The 23,338-nt window shown below is 38.5% G+C and overlaps 1 protein-coding gene across 1 annotated transcript in view; it reads left to right on the forward strand.

Annotated features, from left to right (window-relative positions):
- Positions 1-3,533: 3,533 nt before the first annotated feature.
- LOC133617136 (multiple PDZ domain protein) overlaps positions 3,534-23,338 on the forward strand; it is a 154,325-nt gene continuing 134,520 nt past the window's right edge. The window contains exons 1-3 of the mRNA XM_072914912.1: positions 3,534-3,743; positions 8,020-8,109; positions 22,193-22,353. Coding sequence (XP_072771013.1) covers positions 8,094-8,109; positions 22,193-22,353 — 177 coding nt within the window. The 5' untranslated portion in view covers positions 3,534-3,743; positions 8,020-8,093. The remainder of the gene's footprint in view (positions 3,744-8,019; positions 8,110-22,192; positions 22,354-23,338) is intronic.

Here is a 23,338-nt window from a genome sequence, read left to right on the forward strand (position 1 = left end):
CTTATTGCTCGTTTATCTGCACTACAAGCAGCTAATGCAACGAAATTTCGTATATATAAAATAATACTAATATATATATATATATATATATATATATATATATATATATATATATATATATATATATATATATATATATATATATATTATATCTGTCCCGACTTCCGACTAAAATATTGCCGTAACTTTATAAATACATTTGGCTAATCAGTAAAATGTGGCATAATTACTTAGTAAACCATCTTGCAAGAAGTATAAACAAGAGAAACCTACAGGATTTGGACCCTGATTGCAGTACTACTTCTGGCCACATTATTACATATGGCTCCTTTAAAAAAAAAAAAAAAAAATTATTACTTAAACTGGGTACATTTTTAAAATCAAAATGTAATTTGAAGTGTAATATTCAATAGGTGAGGCGGGGCCTCACCTGCCATCATGGAAAGAAAAAAAAAGTAAAAAGAAAAAAAAAAAAAAAATTGTTATATGTATCCAGTGAATATACTATAATGTTATTTTCCATTTAACTTCACCAGTTTTAGATTATTTTTATTCAAAATCGCTGAATTGTCACATTTGCCGTTCAAATACTGAGAAGAGACGGTGCGGTGAACAGCAGCCAGTTGAGGCACGTCACTCAGTGCCTCAACATGGACGGACTCGGCTAACTGCTGGCCTGCTGTGCAGTGAGACCGTATTGCTATATGAATTATATTATACATTTCCATAGTTTAGTTAGCTGAGGTATATAATGCACAGTGTATTTTGTCAACAACTGTATGTGTGTAACGTATTTCTTGTGCTGAGCAATCATAAAACTGCTGCGAAGACGCACTGTGTGAGGCTCGCAGTAATCCCGCCTCCTGGTGCCGGTTAATGCACCCACGCCACAGAATGCACCCCCCGACGGGAGCGCCACACCAACCAAAGCCCACACCCAAACCCTCCACGTGCAAGACCGAATCCACCCAAAAAAAGTCACTTAACAAGAAGCCAAAAAGTGCAAAAACAACAATGCTCGCGCCGGAGGAGCCGTGAACGACTGCAGGGACACAACATTAGGTACACCTGCAGACTGCAGCACGGATTTCATATTTCATTCATTCACAACTCCTCCAACACCAACACCACTGTTCCCGCACTTAAAAGTAAAGGTAAGACCATAATAAAGTTTTTTTAATTAAATGTGCTTTTTTGTGTGCTACAGTTTGTATGTGTAAAGTTAAAGTTAAGTTAAAGTAGCAATGATTGTCACACACACACTAGGTGTAATGAAATGTGTCCTCTGCATTTGACCCATCCCTTGATCACCCCCTGGGAGGTGAGGGGAGCAGTGAGCAGCAGCGGCGCCGCGCCCGGGAATCATTTTTGGTGATTTAACCCCCAATTCCAAGCCTTGATGCTGAGTGCCAAGCAGGGAAGAATGCTGGTATGAGCTTTTAAACATAACCCGTTAACTGCTGCCAATCAAATGGTGAATAAGATACTCTTTAGGGTTCATATGTTTGTAAATCTGACTGTGATGAAGTCAGTGCCTCACCAGCCATCAACCTCACCGCACGTCACTGTGATATATTGTTAGCAATATTACATATAATATCTTATATGAACATTCTGAATTTATTTCATCCATCCGTTCATTTTCAAAATAATCTTACTCAGCTCACCATATGAAATATAACTTACTTCACCAAGTATTATTTATTTATTTATTTTTATTGTGATTACTTAGAGTATAATGTGAATAAATTGAGAACAGGAAGTGAACAAAAGTTTTAGCAAATGTTATGTAAAAAAAACGGGGTAGGATTAAATTAGCTCTGCTTCTTCCTACTCCTTTTCCAACATGTTGAAAAGAGAAACTGGAAATTGTGATGTGTCATGTTGTATGCTTGTACGTTCCAAATAAACTCAAACTCAAAGTCAAACAGGAAAACTACCAAACATAAATCATGTCATGACCCGGGTAACGGATCATGACATGAAGTGTAATATGCAATAGGATAGTAGTAACTTGTCAACTTAAATTGACCCTAATTGTCTTAATTTTACTTTAACTTTGATGGTGTTCTACACAGTTTATATATTTAACCAATAATATGATATATTGTCAGTAAAATGACATATAATATCTTATATGAACATCATTTTATGCATCAAAGAGGACACATTTCCAGTGTTTATCTAACAGGACAAATGTTATATTTGTGGCATCTAATTGTTCCGCTGGTACATTTTGTAATCCATTTTGATTCGATTATCGTTAATAATCTATCTTTTATTACCTACTGTACATTTTTCTTACAAACCCAACACACTTTTGTCCGAATTGTATTTCCTAACTCAGTGTTTTTCAACCTTTTTTTGAGCCAGGGCACATTTTTTGTGTTGAAAAAATGTGGAGGCACACCACCAGCAGAAATCATTAAAAAACGAAACTCAGTTGACAGTAAAAAGTCGTTGTCGCAATTGTTGGATATGACTTTAAAGCATAACCAAGCATGCATCACTATAGCTCTTGTCTCAAAGTAGGTGTACTGTCACCACCTGTCACATCACACCCTGACTTATTTTCACTTTTTTGCTGTTTTCCTGTGTGTAGTGTTTTACTTCTTGTCTTGCGCTCTTATTTTGGTGGCTTTTTCTCTTTTTTTGGTATTTTCCTGTAGCAGTTTCATGTCTTCCTTTGAGCAATATTTCCCACATCTACTTTGTTTTAGCCATCAAGAATATTTCACTTGTTTTTTATCCTTCTTTGTGGGGACATTGTTGATTGTCATGTCGTGTTCGGATGTACTTTGTGGACGCCGTCTTTGCTCCACAGTAAGTATTTGCTGTCGTCCAGCATTCTGTTTTTGTTTACTTTGTAGCCAGTTCAGTTTTAGTTTCGTTCTGTATAGCCTTCCCTTCAATGCCTTTTCTTAGGGGCACTGACCTTTTGTTTATTTTTGGTTTAAGCATTAGACACCTTTTTACCTTCACACTGCCTCCCGCTGTTTGCGACATCTACAAAGCAATTAGCTCCCTGCTGCCACATACTGATATGGAAGAGTATTACACGGTTACTCTGCCGAGCTCTAGACAGCACCGACACTCAACAACAACATATCATTTGCAGACTATAATTACTGTTTTGCAAAAGATATTTTTAACCCAAATAGGTGAAATGAGATCATCTCCCACGGCACACCAGACTGTATCTCATGGCCGCGACACAGTGGTTGAAAAACACTGTCCTAACTCACAGCATGGCCACAATTATCAATCAAATCTTGGAGAATGATCAAGAGTACAAAAGCCCTTAAATTGATATCTTTGTTAAAAACATTTAAAGTGATTTAGGTAGCCCTTTTTTTTAAATTATTATTATTTATTGTTATTTAATACTCTCTTTATATTTCCTTTTGTTTTCTTTCCTTGTTGTTGAAAGTGTCTTGACTGGTGTGTGAAATATAAATGTATGTATGAAAAAACAAACAAAAAACAACAGCATGGTCACGTGTGTGTACCTAATGTTGTGTCCCCAGAGGAGATCAGAGCGTTGCGCATGCGCACGGGCAGCCTCCCCGCCAGCGTCCAGGCTTTAGAGGCTTTAAAAGACTTGTTGCTGCTCTCAAATGTGGCCTTTCTTGTCTTTCTCCGCCGTCCGGCCATGTTCCGGCGGAGCCTGACGAGGTGCGACGTGCGGTGCCGCGGACTTAAGTTGCTGCTGCTGCTCCTGGAGGCTCGGGACGGACGTGACGGTAATAAAGACGCCACAAACATGCTAGCGTGTCCAATTTAACGCGCCTTTTTTAAATTGGCCTTAATCATGTTCGTTACTGATGTTGTCTTGGCGGCCAATAAGCTACTTAATCATGTTCGTTACTGACGTTGTCTTGGCGGCAATAAGTTGTGGACAGCGCGTGAAGGACGTTTGGACGTCACGTGACGCCATCATTAATTAGCTCTTCAATCAGGCCTGCTCGGCGGACACTTGATTAGGTACACCTGCACCACCCATCACTGCAAACAATGTCTACATTAGACGTGTTATTGTTTGTTATAACTCTTTTTGAGCAGTACACGCAGTCAAAACAGCAACAGAGCTCAGTAAAAATGTATAAACATAAATATAAACATACTGATTGATTGAGAGCTGACAGCTGCCAATCAAAAAGTCACCACCTGAAGTAGTTTTAGTTTCATTGGAACAGTCCTAAGAAATAAATACATCAGACTTTTAACATGCTCGAAGAGGAGTAGGAAGAAGCCAAGTTTATTGACATAATCCCTGATCATGTGTTGCAGTAATTATACCTTTTTTAGTAAAGAAAGTGTCACAGATTGAGAATGACATAAAAGTGCCACAAATATGATCATCTTTATGGCCAATAAAGAAACACTAATGAATCAACGCACATTAGGCAGTTCATATTTTTGCTAATTACTGAGATAATAACACATGTTGTACACTTATTAATCTGTGTGTGTGTTATTTTGTAGTAAATTGACATAATAATGTCATAAATAACATGATGTGGTACAATTGTGTGACTCAATATTAACATATTGTCACATCCACACTGTTTTATTTTATATGTGTGTACCTAATGGTGTGACTCAATATTAACATATTGTTACATCCACACTGTACTATTTTATATGTGTGTACCTAATGTTGTGACTCAATATTAACATATTGTTACATCCACACTGTACTATTTTATACGTGTACCTAATGTTGTGACTCAATATTAACATATTGTTACATCCACACTGTACTATTTTATATGTGTGTACCTAATGTTGTGACTCAATATTAACATATTGTCACATCCACACTGTATTATTGTATGTGTGTACCTAATGTTATGACTCAACATTAACATATTGATATATGTGTACCTAATGTTGTGACTCAATATTAACATATTGTCACATCCACACTGTATTATTGTATGTGTGTACCTAATGGTGTGACTCAATATTAACATATTGTCACATCCACACTGTATTATTGTATGTGTGTACCTAATGTTGTGACTCAATATTAACATATTGTTACATCCACACTGTACTATTTTATATGTGTGTACCCAATGTTGTAACTCAATATTAACATATTGTCACATGCACACTGTACTATTTTATACGTGTGTACCTAATGTTGTGACTCAATATTAACATATTGTCACATCCACACTTTTCTATTTTATATGTGTGTACCTAATATTGTGACTCAATATTAACATATTGTCACATCCACACTGTATTATTTTATGTGTGTACCTAATGTTATGACTCAATATTAACATATTGATAAATGTGTACCTAATGTTGTGACTCAATATTAACATATTGTCACATCCACACTTTTCTATTTTATATGTGTACCTAATATTGTGACTCAATATTAACATATTGTCACATCCACACTGTATTATTTTATATGTGTGTACCTAATATTGTGACTCAATATTAACATATTGTCACATCCACACTGTACTATTTTATATGTGTACCTAATGTTGTGACTCAATATTAACATATTGTTACATCCACACTGTTTTATTTTATGTGTGTACCTAATGTTGTGACTCAACATTAACATATTGTTATATGTGTACCTAATGTTGTGACTCAACATTAACATATTGTTATACGTGTACCTAATGTTGTAACTCAACATTTACATATTGTTATACGTGTACCTAATGTTGTGACTCAACATTAACATATTGTTATATGTGTACCTAATGTTGTGACTCAACATTTACATATTGTTATACGTGTACTTAATGTTGTAACTCAACATTTACATATTGTTATACGTGTACCTAATGTGACTCAACATTTACATATTGTTATACGTGTACCTAATGTTGTGACTCAACATTAACATATTGTTATACGTGTACCTAATGTTGTGACTCAACATTTACATATTGTCACATCCACACTGTTTTATTTCAATGTGCAGGTGTACCTAATGGTGTGTCCAGTACTATTCTCTCCAGGAGTCGTCAGTGTGTCCTCATTAATTACCATAAAGCCTTTTGGACATTTAAATCCCGCTAAAGAGAATTAGTTGACCATCTATTGGCTTGTAAAAGATTGTAACGAATATTGAGTTGGGAGTATTTCTTTCATCACGATTGGAAGTTGATTCAGTGGCAATAATTGATCGTCAGACAGGAAGTTGATTCAGTGCCAATAATTGATCGTAAGACAGGAAGTTGATTCATTGGCATTAATTGATCATAATACAGATGAAAACTAGTATGTTGGTCTGCAAAAAAGCAACCGCCTTGTTTTTTTCCCTTTGTTTTAGGTGTTTATTTTCTTTGTTGCAGGTGTTATTGTTGACTTTTTCTTTACTTTAGATGTTATTGTTTATTTTGTCTTCGTTTTATGTGTTATTGTTTATTATTTTCTTAGTTGTAGGTGTTATTGTTTATTTTTGTTTTGTTTTAGGTGTTATTGTTTATAATTTTCTTAGTTTTAGGTGTTATTGTTTATTTTCTTTGTTTAAGTTGTTATTGTTAATTTTTTTTCTTTGTTTTGGCAGGGGTGTCAAACTCAAATACAGAGTGGGCCAAAATGTAAAACTGAACAAAGCCGCAGGCCAAGGTTGAACAAATGAACCTTTTTAATAGGGACCCAAACAAGTTTTGCATTAAATATTGAACAAGCAAGGCTTATATAACTTTATAATGACATGCAAAATCGAGTTTAAAATAATAATAATAATAATTAAAAAATATCAATGGCATATCAAATACAATTTAAATAAAAATGTAATGCCTCTTTTCTATTTGCAGCCTTCTGAGGTAAATATCAACATTAACTTTTTCCACAGGCTAATAAATTAGAAAAGAAAATAACAATGAATAAACCAACCATTCAGGACTTTAAACTGCTCAGTTTGCAACACACTGATCTAATCTGATGTGCCCAAGCCAGATACCTGCCATCTTTTCTTGGATGCTAGTTCATTAATGTCGGGGCTCAGGCTTTGAGCTGAGGCAACCTTTATTATCGAACAAAGTTGTTCATCAGTCATTATACCTCGTAGTCCACCCGGACCACAGTCTTGGGGGCGTGCTTTAAAGGCACTGCGTTTATCGTCCTCCACGAGCTGTCGTCACGTCTGCTTTTCATCCATTCCAACAACGTGCCGGCCCGATCACCAAATATGTGCGACCGCTACCACCAACCCCGCCCACCTCAACCGACGCACGGGGGGGAGGGGGGTGGGTGGGTTTGGTAGATAGCGGGGGTTTATTTTGTAGCCCGGAAGAGTTAGGGCTGCATGGGATTCTGGGTATTTGTTTTGTTGTGTTTATGTTGTGTTACTGTGCGGATGTTCTCCCGAAATGTGTTTGTCATTCTCGTTTGCTGTGGATTCACAGTGTGGCGCATATTTCTAACAGTGTTAAAGTTATTTATAGAGGCACCGTCAGTGTAACCTGTATCGCTGTTGGCCAAGTATGCATGCATTCACGTGTGTGTGTGTGCTGAAGCCGCACATATTGTGTAACTGGGCCAGCATTCGCTGGACTGGCTGAAAAGCGGACGTGACGATTTTTGGGAGGGGCACTGAAATTTGAGAGTCTCCCGGGAGGGTTGGCAAGTATGAGAATTAGCGGTGAATGCAGTGTTACCGCGGCACCGCAGCTGAATATAATCGGCGGGCCAGCTCTAGTGTTAATTTGATATCTCCTCAAGGGCCAAGTGTAATTACACGTCGGGCAAAATTTGGCCCGCGGGCCAGCGTTTGACACCCATGGTTTTAGGTGTTATAGTTTATTTATTCTTTGTTTTAGGTGTTATTGTTTATTATTTTCTTTGTTTTAGGTGTTATTGTCTATTTTTTCTTTGTTTTAGGTGTTATTGTTTATTTTTTCTTTGTTTTAGGTGTTATTGGTTTTTTTTTCCGTCATAGGTATTATTGTTTATTTTTATTTTATTTTAGATGTTATTGTTTTTCTTCTTCTTTATTTTAGATGTTATTGTTTATTATTTTCTTTGTTTCAGGTGTTATTGTCTGTGTCAGACAGGTGATGAAGTGAGACATTAAGTCATCCAGAAGGAGTTGATCCCACACATAGATGATGGACATCATAGGTAAGTGGATGAAAGAGTTTACAGTACCTTATTAAGCTGACATGCTGTATATGTTTGTGGTCTACCATTAAAGGTGTCAGGCATGGTTGCCATAGTAACGGCTGCCTTCCATATGCTCTCTACTTTGTAGTGACCAGCGTCTTATCCCTCTGACACATGCAATTACTACACTTGTTACTCATTAACTAAATACACTTAATATACTTAATCCATTAAATACACCAAATACACTAAATACACCAATTACAATAAATACACTAAATACACTGAAAACACCAAAAACACCAAATATATGTAATGTAGTTATATTCATTACATGTAGTATATACATGATGTAAGTATATATGTAATGTAATAACATCCATAATAACATGTAATATAGACATGATGTAAGTATATATGTAGTATCTAGTAACATTCATAATAACATGTAATATATACATGATGTAAGTATACATGTCATGTAGTAACATTCATAATAACATGTAATATATACATGATGTAAGTATATATGTAGTATCTAGTAACATTCATAATAACATGTAATATATACATGATGTAAGTATATATGTCATGTAGTAACATTCATAATAACATGTAATATATACATGACGTAAGTATATATATGTAATGTAGTAACATTCATAATAATACATACAATAACAAGTATTATTTACATATTATTTTGATCATTTCAAGCATACAGCGACGTATTAATTTCACAGACGCGTCACAACGTTCACTTTCCCTTCAACAACAACAACAAGAAGACTACTAATCATGGCAGACTTGATGAGAGACAACAAAGACTACTTTGGGAGAAATGATGATCCAGAAACTTCTATTTTTGAGCCTGAATATAAGGAGGATGATCTACAAGTTTTAGAAACTGTGTGGTAAATGGATGCAGCTTTAGTCAAACATTAAGCATCATGTAGCAGTATTGCTAAGTGCTAAACAAGATATACAAACTTAATAGAACAGTCACTTTCTGTACAATGTCTGCTCTCACTGGGATAAAAACTGATGGCATGTTTATATCTTCCCCTTACATCAACAATTCATTATAATTCCTACTACAAAACAACTTATTTTCGTGTCTTTCTGGCCATCTGCGGGTCTAAGTTGGATGTCAAAGTTGATCAACTTGTGGGTTTATGTCCACAACCTTCTACTATCCAGGTGAGAGACATGATTTATCATCTACAATTTACTTTCACCAACTCAGAGGCGATACAGCAGCTCAATATGTCAATATAGCAGCATAAGCTAGTTAGCTCTCTGCAGTCTGCGTTAGCACTTATAATAACAATATAACTAATACTTGGTCAATATTCAGGTCACAACATGTAAATGGAGTATTGGTGCTTTTTGGATGTTGTTTTAGAGTACTTTATGGGCGCAATATTGTATTCTCAATAGCTACACTGTTAGCCACCTCTTACTTGCTGTATTTTATGAGTTAGATTGCTTAAAAAAAAATCAAAACATACGTTATTGTCTTACATACGGATTTTGGATGATAGACTCAATTCATAAACAGTAAAGGGGGTAAACAAAATAATAGTAATAATGATACATATATATTATATATATATACATTTGTATGTATGTATATATATATATATATATATATATATATATATATATATTTACAGCAGTTTTTGAAAGGCTAATATTCTTAGTCATCAGGACCTTTAGTGTATTTTTTTTGGTTTTGTTGTTGATTAACCCTTCTCAGGGCATGTGTTTGATTATCAAATACATTTTGTTTTAATCAGATTCATTACACGTTTGAAATTGGATTAATCATGACTAATCACAGGTTATTACTTGCCTGAATATTTTAAATACAATTTAAAAAACAAAACAATATTTGGACACAAATGCAACTTCATCGTCAGAATGTCATACGGGAACATTTCTAATGTGTTATCTTTGACTGCACGTCATTTATTTGTTCAAAACTGATCTGAAGTCTGGTCAGGGTGTTTATTTGGAGTGAAACTTCCCAGTGACCCGTGCGTACCTTGGTGCCTTTCAGGTAACCACGGTTACTTTAAAGGAGCATGCAGAGTCAAAATAAAATGTGTGATTAATTTGCATATTTTCATGATTACTACTTCCCAGGACATTTCCTGAAAATGTTATTTCTGCAAATTGTGCCTTACATCACCCGGAGAGTATTCACAGCGCTTCACTTTTTACACATTTTCTTATGTTACATTCTTATTCCACAATGGAATACATTCATTTTTGTCCTCAACATTCTACACACAATATACCCCATAATGATATTGTAAAAAAGTTTTTGCAACATTTTTGCAAATTTATTTAAGTAACAAAACTAAAAAAATCACATGTACGGTACATAAGTGTTCTGAGCCTTTGCTCAATACTTAGTTGATGCACCTTTAGCTGCAATTCCAGCCTCGAGTCTTTCTGACTACGATGCCACACGCTTGGCACACCTATCTTTGGGCAGACGTCCTGGATGAAAACTGTTGCTATTCATCCAACTTAATGGAGCTTGAGAGGTGCTGCAAAAAGGAATGGTTGAAATTGCCCAAAGATAAGTGTACCAGGCTTGTGGCATCGTATTCAAAAAGACTTGAGGCTGGAATTGCTGCCAAAGGTGCATCAACTAAGTATTGAGCAAAGGCTGACGATACTTATGTACATGTGATTTTGTTTTTTTTGTTTTTTTTTGTTTTAATACATTTCAAAAAGCTCTAAAAAAACGTTCACATTGTCATTATAGGGTATTGTGTGTAGAATTTTGAGGAAAAAATGAATTAATTCCATTTTGGATAAGGCTGTTACATAACAAAAAGTGGAGAAAGTGAAGCGCTGTGAATACTCTCCGAAGGTAGGGTATACTACCACAGGCCTCCAATGTTAACTTTTTAAGGTCAAGGCAAGTGTTGCCTAAAAAGAGGGTTCATATTTTAGGGCACCAAGGCAAACATTATTTTCTTTCCAGGCAGGAGATATATACACATATATATATATCAGAGGTGTGGACTCGAGTCACATGACTTGGACTCGAGTCAGACTCGAGTCATGAATTTGATGACTTTAGACTCGACTTGACAAAATGTAAAGAGACTTGCAACTCGACTTAGACTTTAACATCAATGACTTGTGACTTCACTTGGACTTGAGCCTTTTGACTTGACATGACTTGACATGACTTGCCACTTTCCCCAAAATCCAAAGCTTAAAAAGTTATTTGGGAGCGCTCCGTATTTTTCATTTTCTTCGTCTGTCTATCAGCGTGTTATTCCTGTCAGCTGGTGTGCTGTCAGTACAACAGCCAATCAAATTAGAACTACGTTGTTTTCATCACACAGCATTCATCCAATCAAATTGCAGGACAACCAATGACCAAGAGTTGTCCAACAACGTGCCAGTGATAAACAATTATGTTAAAGTTGGTTTCGTTCGGGTATAAAAACTACGACTTGGTCAACAAAAAACGAATTGCCGTATGCAAATCACACAGTTCGAATATTACAGACGGAGACGCAACAACTTCCAACTTCGTTCGACATTTGAAGTTGCACAAATAAGGGTAAGTTTTGAATGTAAGATAACGTTTATTGGCTAAGTAACGTGACTTTTATTTGCTGTGTAGTTAAATCAGTGACGCTGCAAACTCACTGCTAACGTTATAACCATAGACATCTTATAAGTAGACGCAGCATGGAGCGCTACTGCCTACTGGCGCAGACGAGGCGCGGGGCCGCCATCTTGGAGTGGTGATCCGCTCCACTCAGTGCAATTCATTTGGCAGGAGCAATGAACTGTCAGCGCATTTAATTCATTTTACCTCACTGAATACCACTGATTTTCACGCGCTTTTTTGTCATACGTGTGTAACAGACACATGTTTTGGCGTGTTTTATTATTCATAGTTTGCTTAACAGTAATATAATATTCTTATACGCTATAAGTGACCAGACGTCCGAGATCAAAACTGGGAATATAATCCCAGAGAAGGGGAAAAAAAACGGTAAACTATTTTTAAGTAGAAGAAACAATATGATTAGGTTATATATACATATGCGTGTATCCTACATAAACAATGTATGAATACATTAGATATCTATATATCTTAGGGACCTATAGACTGTATCTCTGTTGCTTCAGCAGCAGAGAGTTTATTCTGTCTTGACACTTATTATTATATTGATATTTTCTATTACATTCTTCCCTTAAATGATAATGTTTGCAGTGATTGTTTTATATGTATTATTTTATGTAAGTCGCTTTGGATAAAAGCGTCTGCCAAATACTTAAACATATATAAACACCTGAAAGTCTTCATATCAGCTAAAACCACCAATCTGTTTCACTGGATTCAGAATAAAACCAAATTCTGTTTAACCCAACAATGTTAGTATTTGAATATTGTTACTTGAAGACTGATTCCTGGTTACAATTATACTGTTAAGAAAGTATTGTCTTATACTTTGCCTAAAATGAGAATGCATCATAATCAGTAGTGGCTGGTGAATTTTGTTTTAGGTGGGGCTGAAAGTTTGTAAACCAAACTAGGGGCGTCATCCTCCCCCAGAAGATTTCTTTGTGATTTTCACATACAAATATTGAAGATCTTTGATCCTTCTCAACTCTGTGGTAATATTATTTTCATAAAATACAACCAATAGTACGTTAATGTTAAATCTTACTTGTGAAAAGTAATCCCCCAATTCCTATTTTCAACAGTCTGCTCATTTGAGCAGGAAAACGCTGAACACCATCTTTGTTTTCTACCTTTCAACTGTCAGTTTAGGCTGCTCGCCGGCTCCTCATCAGCACTTGAAGATGGCGGGCAAATTGCTCACGTCACAGCAACCAATGCTGCGTCTACTTATAAGATGTCTATGGTTATAACGTAATTGCAAACACGGCAATCTGTTGCGTCCACTGCAGTTTGCTACCTTATTCATACTTTTTGTCAAGTGATTTTTTTTTAAGCAGGGTTTCATGAGGTACCTATACATAACGTTACGTTAGTCAATGTATCACACACAGTAACGTAACGTTAGTCAATGTATCACACACAGTAACATTACGTTAGTCAATGTATCACACACAGTAACATTACGTTAGTCAATGTATCACACACAGTAACGTAACGTTAGACGGCAGTCAGCAGCACCGCGTATTTTAGCCACCTACAAAAAGACAAACATAGTCAAATAAAGGTCAGTTAAAATGTATACTATATTAAGAATATGTGTACATATTGCATAGGGTCCTGACATCTAAAAAGTACAACTCTGTTCATTGTTATGTTCTTATATTTGTTATGTTTTTCATGTGTACGCACACATAAACACACATACAGTATGAGATGAGATAAGGTAAGAACAGGATAGAAACTGCTGTGGAACTAGTTACAATGCAATATGCCATGGAAATACAATGTTAACACTTTTGTGCAAATAAGTACAGTTGCACTTGTTTTTTTCAAATGTGTTTATTCTGTAAAGGAATGAGTTACATGTTTAAAATGACTGGTTAATAGTGCTATTTTGAAGTGCAATGTCAGCACTATCTTTTTCCCTGCAATTTCAAATGCACTTGTTTTAATAAATAAATACAGCGTTTTAAAAGCATACACAATCTGTGTAAATATATTAGTCTGTGGTTAAATGACTTGAAAGGACTCGAAACTCAAAATGCAGGACTTGGGACTTGACTTGAGACTTTCCAGTCTTGACTTTGGACTTGACTCGGACTTGCCCTGTCTTGACTCGGGATTTGACTCGAGACTTGAGGGTAAAGACTTGAGACTTACTTGTGACTTGCAAAGCAATGACTTGGTCCCACCTCTGATATATATATATATGTATATATATATATTAAGGCTGCAGCTAACGATTATTTTTCTATCGATTAATCTATAGATTATTTTTTTCGATTAATCGGTTAATCTATAGATTATTTTTTTCGATTAATCTATAGATTATTTTTCCTTTTACCGATTATTTTTTTTATTTAAAATGAAGATGAAAAAATAAATGTAGGCCAGTTTTTTCAAAAGGCATGGCTTTTATTTACAAAAAAAAAAGTATGGCCACTCAGTCAACATTGACAACAACATGACAAAATATTCTGTAACAATGTAAACATTTAACAAAATTAAAAGTAGCTTATTTGCTTTTAATGTGCAAATATAAAAGTAAACATCCAGTGCAAATCTTAATATTCTGCAATAGTATAAGCATTTCAAAAGTAAAAGTATTGCTTATTTTGCTTTAAAATGTGCAAAAATAAAGATAAACATCCAATTCAAAAAAGTGCAAAACGGAAATATTCTGTAACAACAGTGTAAACATTTCAACAAAAGTAAAAGTATTGCTTATTTGCTAAAATGTGCAAAAATAAAGATAAACATCCAATACAAAAAAGTGCAAAACGAAATATTCTGTAACAACAGTGTAAACATTTCAACAAAAGTAAAACCTTTGCTTATTTTGCTTAATAACACAACAATGATAGTATGATTAAAGTGAAAGTTAATTGTTCGTTTGTACATAGTATACGTAATTGTTAATGTTGTAAAAGGTATTTGCACAACTAATTAACGTTAGCGTTAAAGAGGAGCGCGTCTTTGTAAACACTGAACAGGCACGCCAAACGCTCCTCTCAGAGCGAAACGGTGCTTTAGTTTATGAATTTACAACGCAGATACAAATGACACATTCATGTTTTTGTGTAATGATGACAACGTATACTCACGCGGACAATTGACTAGTTGATGGTGATGGCAAGAACGCTGCCGTTGTGCTGTTATGATAGGCCATTTCCGCTCGACACAGTGTGCATACAACAACATTATTAGCAGAGGTGGGTAGAGTAGCCAGAAATTGTACTCAAGTAAGAGTACTGTTACTTTAGAGATTTATTACTCAAGTAAAAGTAAGGAGTAGTCACCCAAATATTTACTTGAGTAAAAGTAAAAAGTATGTTGTGAAAAAACTACTCAAGTACTGAGTAACATACACACACATATCATATATATATATATATATATATATATATATATATATGTATATATATATATATATATATATATATATATATATATATATATATATATATATATGTATATATATATATGTGTGTATATATATACACACACACACACACACACATATATATATATATATATATATATATATATATATATATATATATACATTGATATATACAGTATATAATTTATATTTATTTATTTTGCCGTTTTTGTTTACATGTTAAAGGTGTTTTAATAATTATACATGCATGTTTAACATATAGATTCCTTTCTTTCATGTTGACAAGAATATAAGTTGGTGTATTACCTGATTCTGATGACTTGCATTGATTGTAATCAGGAAGCAGTGCTGGTAACGTCCACGTTTTCAAATGGAGGAGAAAAAAAGTTCCTCCTTTCTGTCTAATACCACATGAAAGTGGTTGTTATTTGGCATCTTATTTGTCCACCTTCCATATTCGTTTTTATACCCTTTACAAGAAATACATTGGCGGCAAACTCCGTAGCTTGCTAGCTTGTTTGCGCTGGCTTTCGGAGACTCTTATTTTGAAAGCGCAGGCGCGATGGAGCGGGACTTTTATTGTGAAGACAGGAACTGTGCAGTCAGTCTTTACGGTTGAAATAAAAAAAGGGTCTTTTTTCCTTCACACTTTTGATTGATTGATTGGAACTTTTATTAGTAGATTGCACAGTACAGTACATATTCCGTACAATTGACCACTAAATGGTAACACCCGAAGTTAGCTCGGAGCCAGTGTGACCCCTGGCTCTGTTTGATTGGTCCAACGTCACCAGTGACTGCATCTGATTGGTGGAACGAAGTGAAACGTCACCAGTAAGGCAGGCACTTTGAAGGTCTGTCTGACAGACCAAAACAAACAAAGCGTGCATTAACAGATCGATAAAAATTAGTAGCGAGTAGCGAGCTGAATGTAGATAAAAGTAGCGGAGTAAAAGTAGCGTTTCTTCTTAGGCCGTTTATTGAAATACTCCCACACTTTTGACGACTTTTGGCGTGCTTTTTCCCCCTCGCTCGCACCGCTCGCATCGTCTGCTTTGCGCTCCGCCATGACGGTAGTGTGACGTAAATATGCGACGCGTCGACGAACAAAAACGTCCTCGACGTATTTACGTAACCGATGACGTCGACTACGTCGACGCGTCGTTTCAGCCCTAATATATATATATATATATGTATGTATGTATGTATGTATGTATGTATGTATGTATGTATGTATGTATATGTGTGTATATATATATGTGTGTGTGTGTGTGTGTGTGTATATATATATATATATATATATATATATATACATACATATATATATATATATATATATATATATATATATATATATATATATATATATATATATATATATGTGTATATATATGTATATGTGTGTATATAGTTGAGCTCGTAGGACTAGATAGTACAATCCCTCAGATTAATCAGCAGTTAGTGTTGAGTGGGGGGTGGGGAGTTAGGGGCAAAAGCTTCACTGGGGTCTTCAGGTGGGCACCCTCCTTCATTGGTGTTTCGTTGATAGGCCCACGACACCTCCGGAGGGCTCAACGGCGACATCTGGCGTCCCAGGTGTGCCCCCCTCTGCCTTTACCCCTAGATGTCATTTAGCAGCCCAGTTTGGGTCCTTTCTCTTGAACCATATCCATCTGCTACCTCGTTCAGCCGCATCCGACAGCGATTTGACAGCCCGCCGGAAGGCCTGACCTCTTAATCCCATTCCTTTGAGGAGCTTGGTTGTGGACGTAGCAACAAAGCCTCTGCACCCGACTTCAACTGGAAGCACTCGGGCACGCCAGCCGCGCTGCTCTGCCTCGGCTGCTATGTCCGCATACCTCAGTTGTTTGCGCTCATATGCCTCACCAACTGCTGCTTCCCATGGTACAGTTAGTTCAACAATGAGCACAATCTTCTGGGAGGTTGACCACAAGACCAGGTCCGGCCTGAAGCTGGTTGTAATGATTTCAGGCGGAAAGATGAGTTTGTGGTCCAAGTCAACCTGCATTTTCCAGTCCCGGGCAGAGTCCAGAAGGGTTGCCTCCACTCTTGCAGATGGTTTTGGTGGGAGTTGTCCTGCTCTTACAAACTGAGTGGTGATTGGGTGACTAGGGATTGGGGGAGGGAGGGCCTTGTTGTTATTTCTCCTTTCCTCCAGAGTGATCGCCAGTTGTCTCAAGACCTGGTTGTGCCTCCAGGTGTAGCGGCCTTGAGACAAACTGATTTTACAGCCGGTGAGGATGTGATTGAGTGTTGCAGGGGTTTGACAGAGTGCACAAGAAGGATCTTCTCCAAACCATTGGTTTAAGTTCTTGGGTGTGGGAAGAACATCGTAGGTGGCTCTGATGATGAAGCTGATTTGGCTCCCTTCCATTTCCCACAGATCCTTCCATGTGAGCTTACGATGCTCCAGGTTTTCCCAGCTAGTCCACTGTCCCTGTTTGGACTGTGCCACTGCTGTTGCACATCTGTCTGCCTCCTCTTGTTGTCGAACCTGATCAACCACCAGCTTTCTCCTCTGGGCTGATGTCGCCTTGTGCCATGTGGGTCGACTAGCCCCAAGTCCAAACCCACCTCTTCCGTGCTGCACTTGTCCCACTATGTCTCCATGCCTGAGAGCAGATTTGGCTTGTTGCACGGCCTCAGATGGGATCCATTTCCTCCCGGTTGTCAGTCTGGGAGCAACCGCTCGGATCACCTCATCTTGAGACTCAGTCAGTGTCATGCTCAGCCTCACCTTGGTGCATTTAAACTCCTCCGTGAGGCTAGAGATGGGCAGTTCCAGGGCACCATGACCATATAGGCCGATGTTACTGAGGCACCGTGGAAGGCCAAGCCACTTCTTGATGTATGCACTGACTGTTCTCTCCAGCTTCTCGACTTTGGACATGGGGATCTCATAGACCGTTAGTGGCCACATCAAACGGGGGAGCAATCCAAACTGTAGGCACCACAGTTTCAACTTGCCAGGAAGTAAGGTCTTGTCAATGCGGACAAGGCCTTTGATGGTTTCTTCCCTCAGCTGATTGCTCTGGTCCGAGTCTTTGAGACTTGCGTTGTATAATCGCCCTAGACTCTTGACTGGCAGCTCTGACACCAACGGAATGGGAGTATCCTCGATGTAGAACCTCTGGTCCATGAGTTTCCCCTTGACGATAGATATGCTCCTGGACTTGCTGGGTTTAAACTTCATCCGTGCCCATGTAATGTTGGCATGAAGCTTTCCCAGCAGATGTTTAGTGCATGCAACGGTTGAGGTCAAGGTGGTCATGTCGTCCATGTAGGCACGGATGGGAGGTAGACGCTGTCCCCCTTTCAGACGTTCTCCACCCACAACCCATTTGGAAGCTCGAATGATCACTTCCATTGCCATGGTGAAGGCTAGAGGGGAGATGGTACATCCAGCCATTATTCCCACTTCCAGAGATTGCCATGATGTTGTGTATTCTGTTGTTTTGACACAGAATTGCAGATCACGGAAGTAGTTTTTCACCAGGTTTGTGATGGTATTTGGGATGTGGAAGAAGTTGAAGGCTGTCCAGATGAGAGAATGAGGGACGGATCCAAAAGCATTGGCTAGGTCTAGGAATAAGACGTGCAGGTCTCTTCCTTCCCTCTTGGCAGATTGGATTTGGTGCCATATCATGCTTGTATGCTCCAAGCAGCCTGAGAAACCAGGTATTCCAGCTTTCTGCACGGATGTATCAATCAAGCTGTTTTGCTTCAGGTACGTTGTCATCCTTTTAGCAACGATGCTAAAGAAGACCTTCCCTTCAACGTTTACCAGGTTGATTTGCCGGAATTGATCGATGTTTGAGGCATCTTTTTCCTTTGGGATTAACACTCCCCCAGCTCTGCGCCACACTTTTGGGATGGTTTGCTTCGTCCACATCACCTTCATCTGCCTCCACAGAAAGCGTAAGACATTTGGGGAATTTTTGTACAGCTGATATGGTACTCCATTTGGTCCTGGAGCTGAAGCTGCCCTTGATTTCCTCACTGCTTCCTCAACCTCGCTCCACCTTGGGGGACTGTCGTCCAGCTGGTGTTCTGGTTGAGGTATTGGTGGCATGTCTGATGGTATCTCTCTCTGTTCGAATCTTTGACTGTCTGTGTGAGTGGTTTTCAAGTGGTCTTCCAGTTCCCTCTTTGGCACCTTAAGTGATCCACTCTTTTCCTTTGTGAAGAGGCCTTTCACAAATCTGAAAGGGTCCTTGTAGAAGGATGTTCTCGCCCTTTCCTTCCTCTTGCGTCGAGTCCTGAGGTTTTCAGCCCTCCGCAATCTTCCCAGGTGTCCCTTCAGGTCTGTTTGCAGGAGGTCAATGCCCACTCTTTCCTCCAGTGAGGCTCTCTTCCATTCCTTTCTCAAAACCCTTCTCTCTTTGACCAGTCGTTCGATTTCCTTTTGCCTTCTGGACTTTGGAGGGGTTGTTGATGGCATGTCCTTTTTCCCTGTCAGGTGTGTTCCGAATCTTTCTGCTCCATAGGAGTAGATCAGATCTCCCATCTTCTCCAGTTTCTTCTCCACCGTTCCTTTGATTCCGTCCAGGATCTTGATCAGGTCTGCATCGATTATTCCCCACTCTTTCTTGCTGCTGGACTTTGGCCACTTCACATGAGGTCTGTGGCCTTGCATGTTCTTCTCCAAAGCAGGTTGCAAGTGGCTTGGTTCCACAATCTCTGATGTAGTGCTTGAATTACTTTCAGCCTCTGGGTTATTGATGCTCGGTGGACTGTGGGTTAAATCCTGCCGCTGAGCTTCACTCGCCTGACTTGACCTTTCTCTCAAAAGATAGAGATCAATGCGAGGTCCTGGCTTTGTTTTCTTCAAGCACTTCATCCGCCCTTGATGTATTTTAAGGCCTCTGATGGATGTTATTTTGGACCAGCCACAGCTGCATACTTGGCGCTTTTGTCCTTCAGCTGATGTTGCTTGTTCTGTGCTGATTATCTGTTTCGTTGTCGTGTTCAATCCAGGGTCATTTGCCGGGTGTTCAGCCGATGAGTCTTCTTCCGCCCCCGCTCTCGCAGACTCTGGGGGTATTTTTCTCTTTGGGCGTGTCGTAGCAATGAGGGGTGGCCTTTGTCTACTTATTAAGCGACAGAGCCTGCCATCATGGATAGCTAGTCCATGACAGCCCCGTCGGGGTCTTTCCCTCCTGTCAGCTGTCTTTCCAAGCTGTCACAAGGTCTTTCCCTAGTTGTCAGCTGCCCTTTCACAGCAGTCACTGGATTTCTCCAGTTTATCAGTTGAGCTCGTAGGACTAGATAGTACAATCCCTCAGATTAATCAGCAGTTAGTGTTGAGTGGGGGGTGGGGAGTTAGGGGCAAAAGCTTCACTGGGGTCTTCAGGTGGGCACCCTCCTTCATTGGTGTTTCGTTGATAGGCCCACGACACCTCCGGAGGGCTCAACGGCGACATCTGGCGTCCCAGGTGTGCCCCCCTCTGCCTTTACCCCTAGATGTCATTTAGCAGCCCAGTTTGGGTCCTTTCTCTTGAACCATATCCATCTGCTACCTCGTTCAGCCGCATCCGACAGCGATTTGACAGCCCGCCGGAAGGCCTGACCTCTTAATCCCATTCCTTTGAGGAGCTTGGTTGTGGACGTAGCAACAAAGCCTCTGCACCCGACTTCAACTGGAAGCACTCGGGCACGCCAGCCGCGCTGCTCTGCCTCGGCTGCTATGTCCGCATACCTCAGTTGTTTGCGCTCATATGCCTCACCAACTGCTGGTTCCCATGGTACAGTTAGTTCAACAATGAGCACAATCTTCTGGGAGGTTGACCACAAGACCAGGTCCGGCCTGAAGCTGGTTGTAATGATTTCAGGCGGAAAGATGAGTTTGTGGTCCAAGTCAACCTGCATTTTCCAGTCCCGGGCAGAGTCCAGAAGGGTTGCCTCCACTCTTGCAGATGGTTTTGGTGGGAGTTGTCCTGCTCTTACAAACTGAGTGGTGATTGGGTGACTAGGGATTGGGGGAGGGAGGGCCTTGTTGTTATTTCTCCTTTCCTCCAGAGTGATCGCCAGTTGTCTCAAGACCTGGTTGTGCCTCCAGGTGTAGCGGCCTTGAGACAAACTGATTTTACAGCCGGTGAGGATGTGATTGAGTGTTGCAGGGGTTTGACAGAGTGCACAAGAAGGATCTTCTCCAAACCATTGGTTTAAGTATGTATATATATATATATATATATATATATTATAATATATATTATAATATATATATATATATATGTATATATATTATAATATATATATATATATATATATATTATAATATATATATTATAATATATATATATATATATATATATATATATATATATATATATATATATATATATGATCCTGCAACTACTTGGTATCGGATCGATACCTAAATGTGTGGTATCATCCAAAACTAATGTCAGGTATCAAAGAAGAGAAAAATAAGTGATTATTACATTTTAACAGAAGTGTAGATAGAACATGTTGAAAGAGAAAATAAGGAGATATTAACAGTAAATGAACAAGTAGATGAATAATCCTTTTTTTACATTTTGTCCCTCATAATGTGTACAAAATAATAGGTGTATAAATGACACAATATGTTACTGCATACGTCAGCAGACTAATTAGGAGTCTTTGTTTGTTTACTTACTACTAAAAGACAAGTTGTCTAGTATGTTCAACATTTTATTTAAGGACTAAATGACAATAATAAACATATGTTTCATGTACTCTAACATTTTTTTGTTCAAATAAAGACAATAATTACATTTTTTGTGGTCCCCTTTATTTACAAAAGTACCGAAAAGTAACAAAATATTGGTATCAGGACAACACTAGTATTGATGCACTGTGACGATTGATCAAACAAACTAATCGATAGATGACTCTGTTACTAAAATAATTGATAGATTTGGTCAGACAATCCTTCTCTGAGGACACACTACCAGATCTAGGATGACAACAAAGCCGTCCAGGAGTGAGGCTGCATGATGAACACATGAACATGAACTCCTCTGCAGATACTCAGCGTGCCTTGGAGGCTGTGGAGCGACTTCAAGCCAAACTGAAGGAGCGAGGAGAAGCTGAGGACAAACTCAGCCTGCTGAAGAGCGTCCTGAGGAGCCGCCTCTTCCTTCACATTCTCAGCCTGCAGAAGGCCCAACGCCAGCCTGCAGCCAAGGTACGTCAAGTCTACTCTGTGTGTGTGTGTGTGTGTGTGTGTGTGTGTGTGTGTGTGTGTGTGTGTGTGTGTGTGTGTGTGTGCGCGCTGAAGAAGGAGCTGGAATCACTTCCAAAATACTGAATGCACGAAGCAAACGGGATGACTAATCAGCTTACCTTGGCTTAACACTAAAGCCTGCAGACATGGAGAGGGAGCGAGAAGGAAGAAGAGACATGTGTGCAAGACTAGAACCATGGTGGCTGTGTGGGATGTGGTCTTTGTTCTCCCAAGTAGGGACCACATTGTATACACCCAGAGATCAGCACTCAGTCCGGGTCTTGAACTTGTGTTGTTTGGCAGTTGATGAGGTTTGGCGCAGTAAGTGTGATTACTTGCTAATAGGCTAAGAGCATAAGACTAACACAGGCATTACTACCTTAGGGAAGATGACCTCTTCATCTCCTCACACCTAAAGACGGGTGTCTTGCTCAAGGATGACTTCACAGTCTTTCTTTTTGGACTTCCTGGCCCAAATCCCAGTTTTGACTGGCCAAAATATTGCATATAATAAAATATTTGTTCACGACTAAAATTGGAAAATACTGGTTCAGTTCAGTTCAGTTTCAGTTTATTTCCAACATGCATACGATACAATGTAATGCATCGAGGGTGGTCCCCATGCCAATATTTTGGTACCGGTACCAAAATGTATTTCGATACTTTTCTATATAAAGCCACAACAAAATGGCATTATTGTCTTTATTTTACCAAAAAATCTTACAGTACATTACACACGTGTTTCTTATTGCAATTTAGTCCTTTAAATAAAATAAAACCGGTACTTTCTAGAACCGAATATAATTTGTTAGTATCGCGGTACTATACTAGTACCGGTATACCGTACAACCCTAAATGCATCAGTTGTTTCAATACAGCATGTCCGAAAAGGAGTAGGAAGAAGCTGAGCTTATTGAATCCTACCCCTTTTCATACCATAGCAATT

The sequence above is a fragment of the Nerophis lumbriciformis genome, linkage group LG16, assembly GCF_033978685.3.
Source record: "Nerophis lumbriciformis linkage group LG16, RoL_Nlum_v2.1, whole genome shotgun sequence".
Classification (NCBI taxonomy): domain Eukaryota; kingdom Metazoa; phylum Chordata; class Actinopteri; order Syngnathiformes; family Syngnathidae; genus Nerophis; species Nerophis lumbriciformis.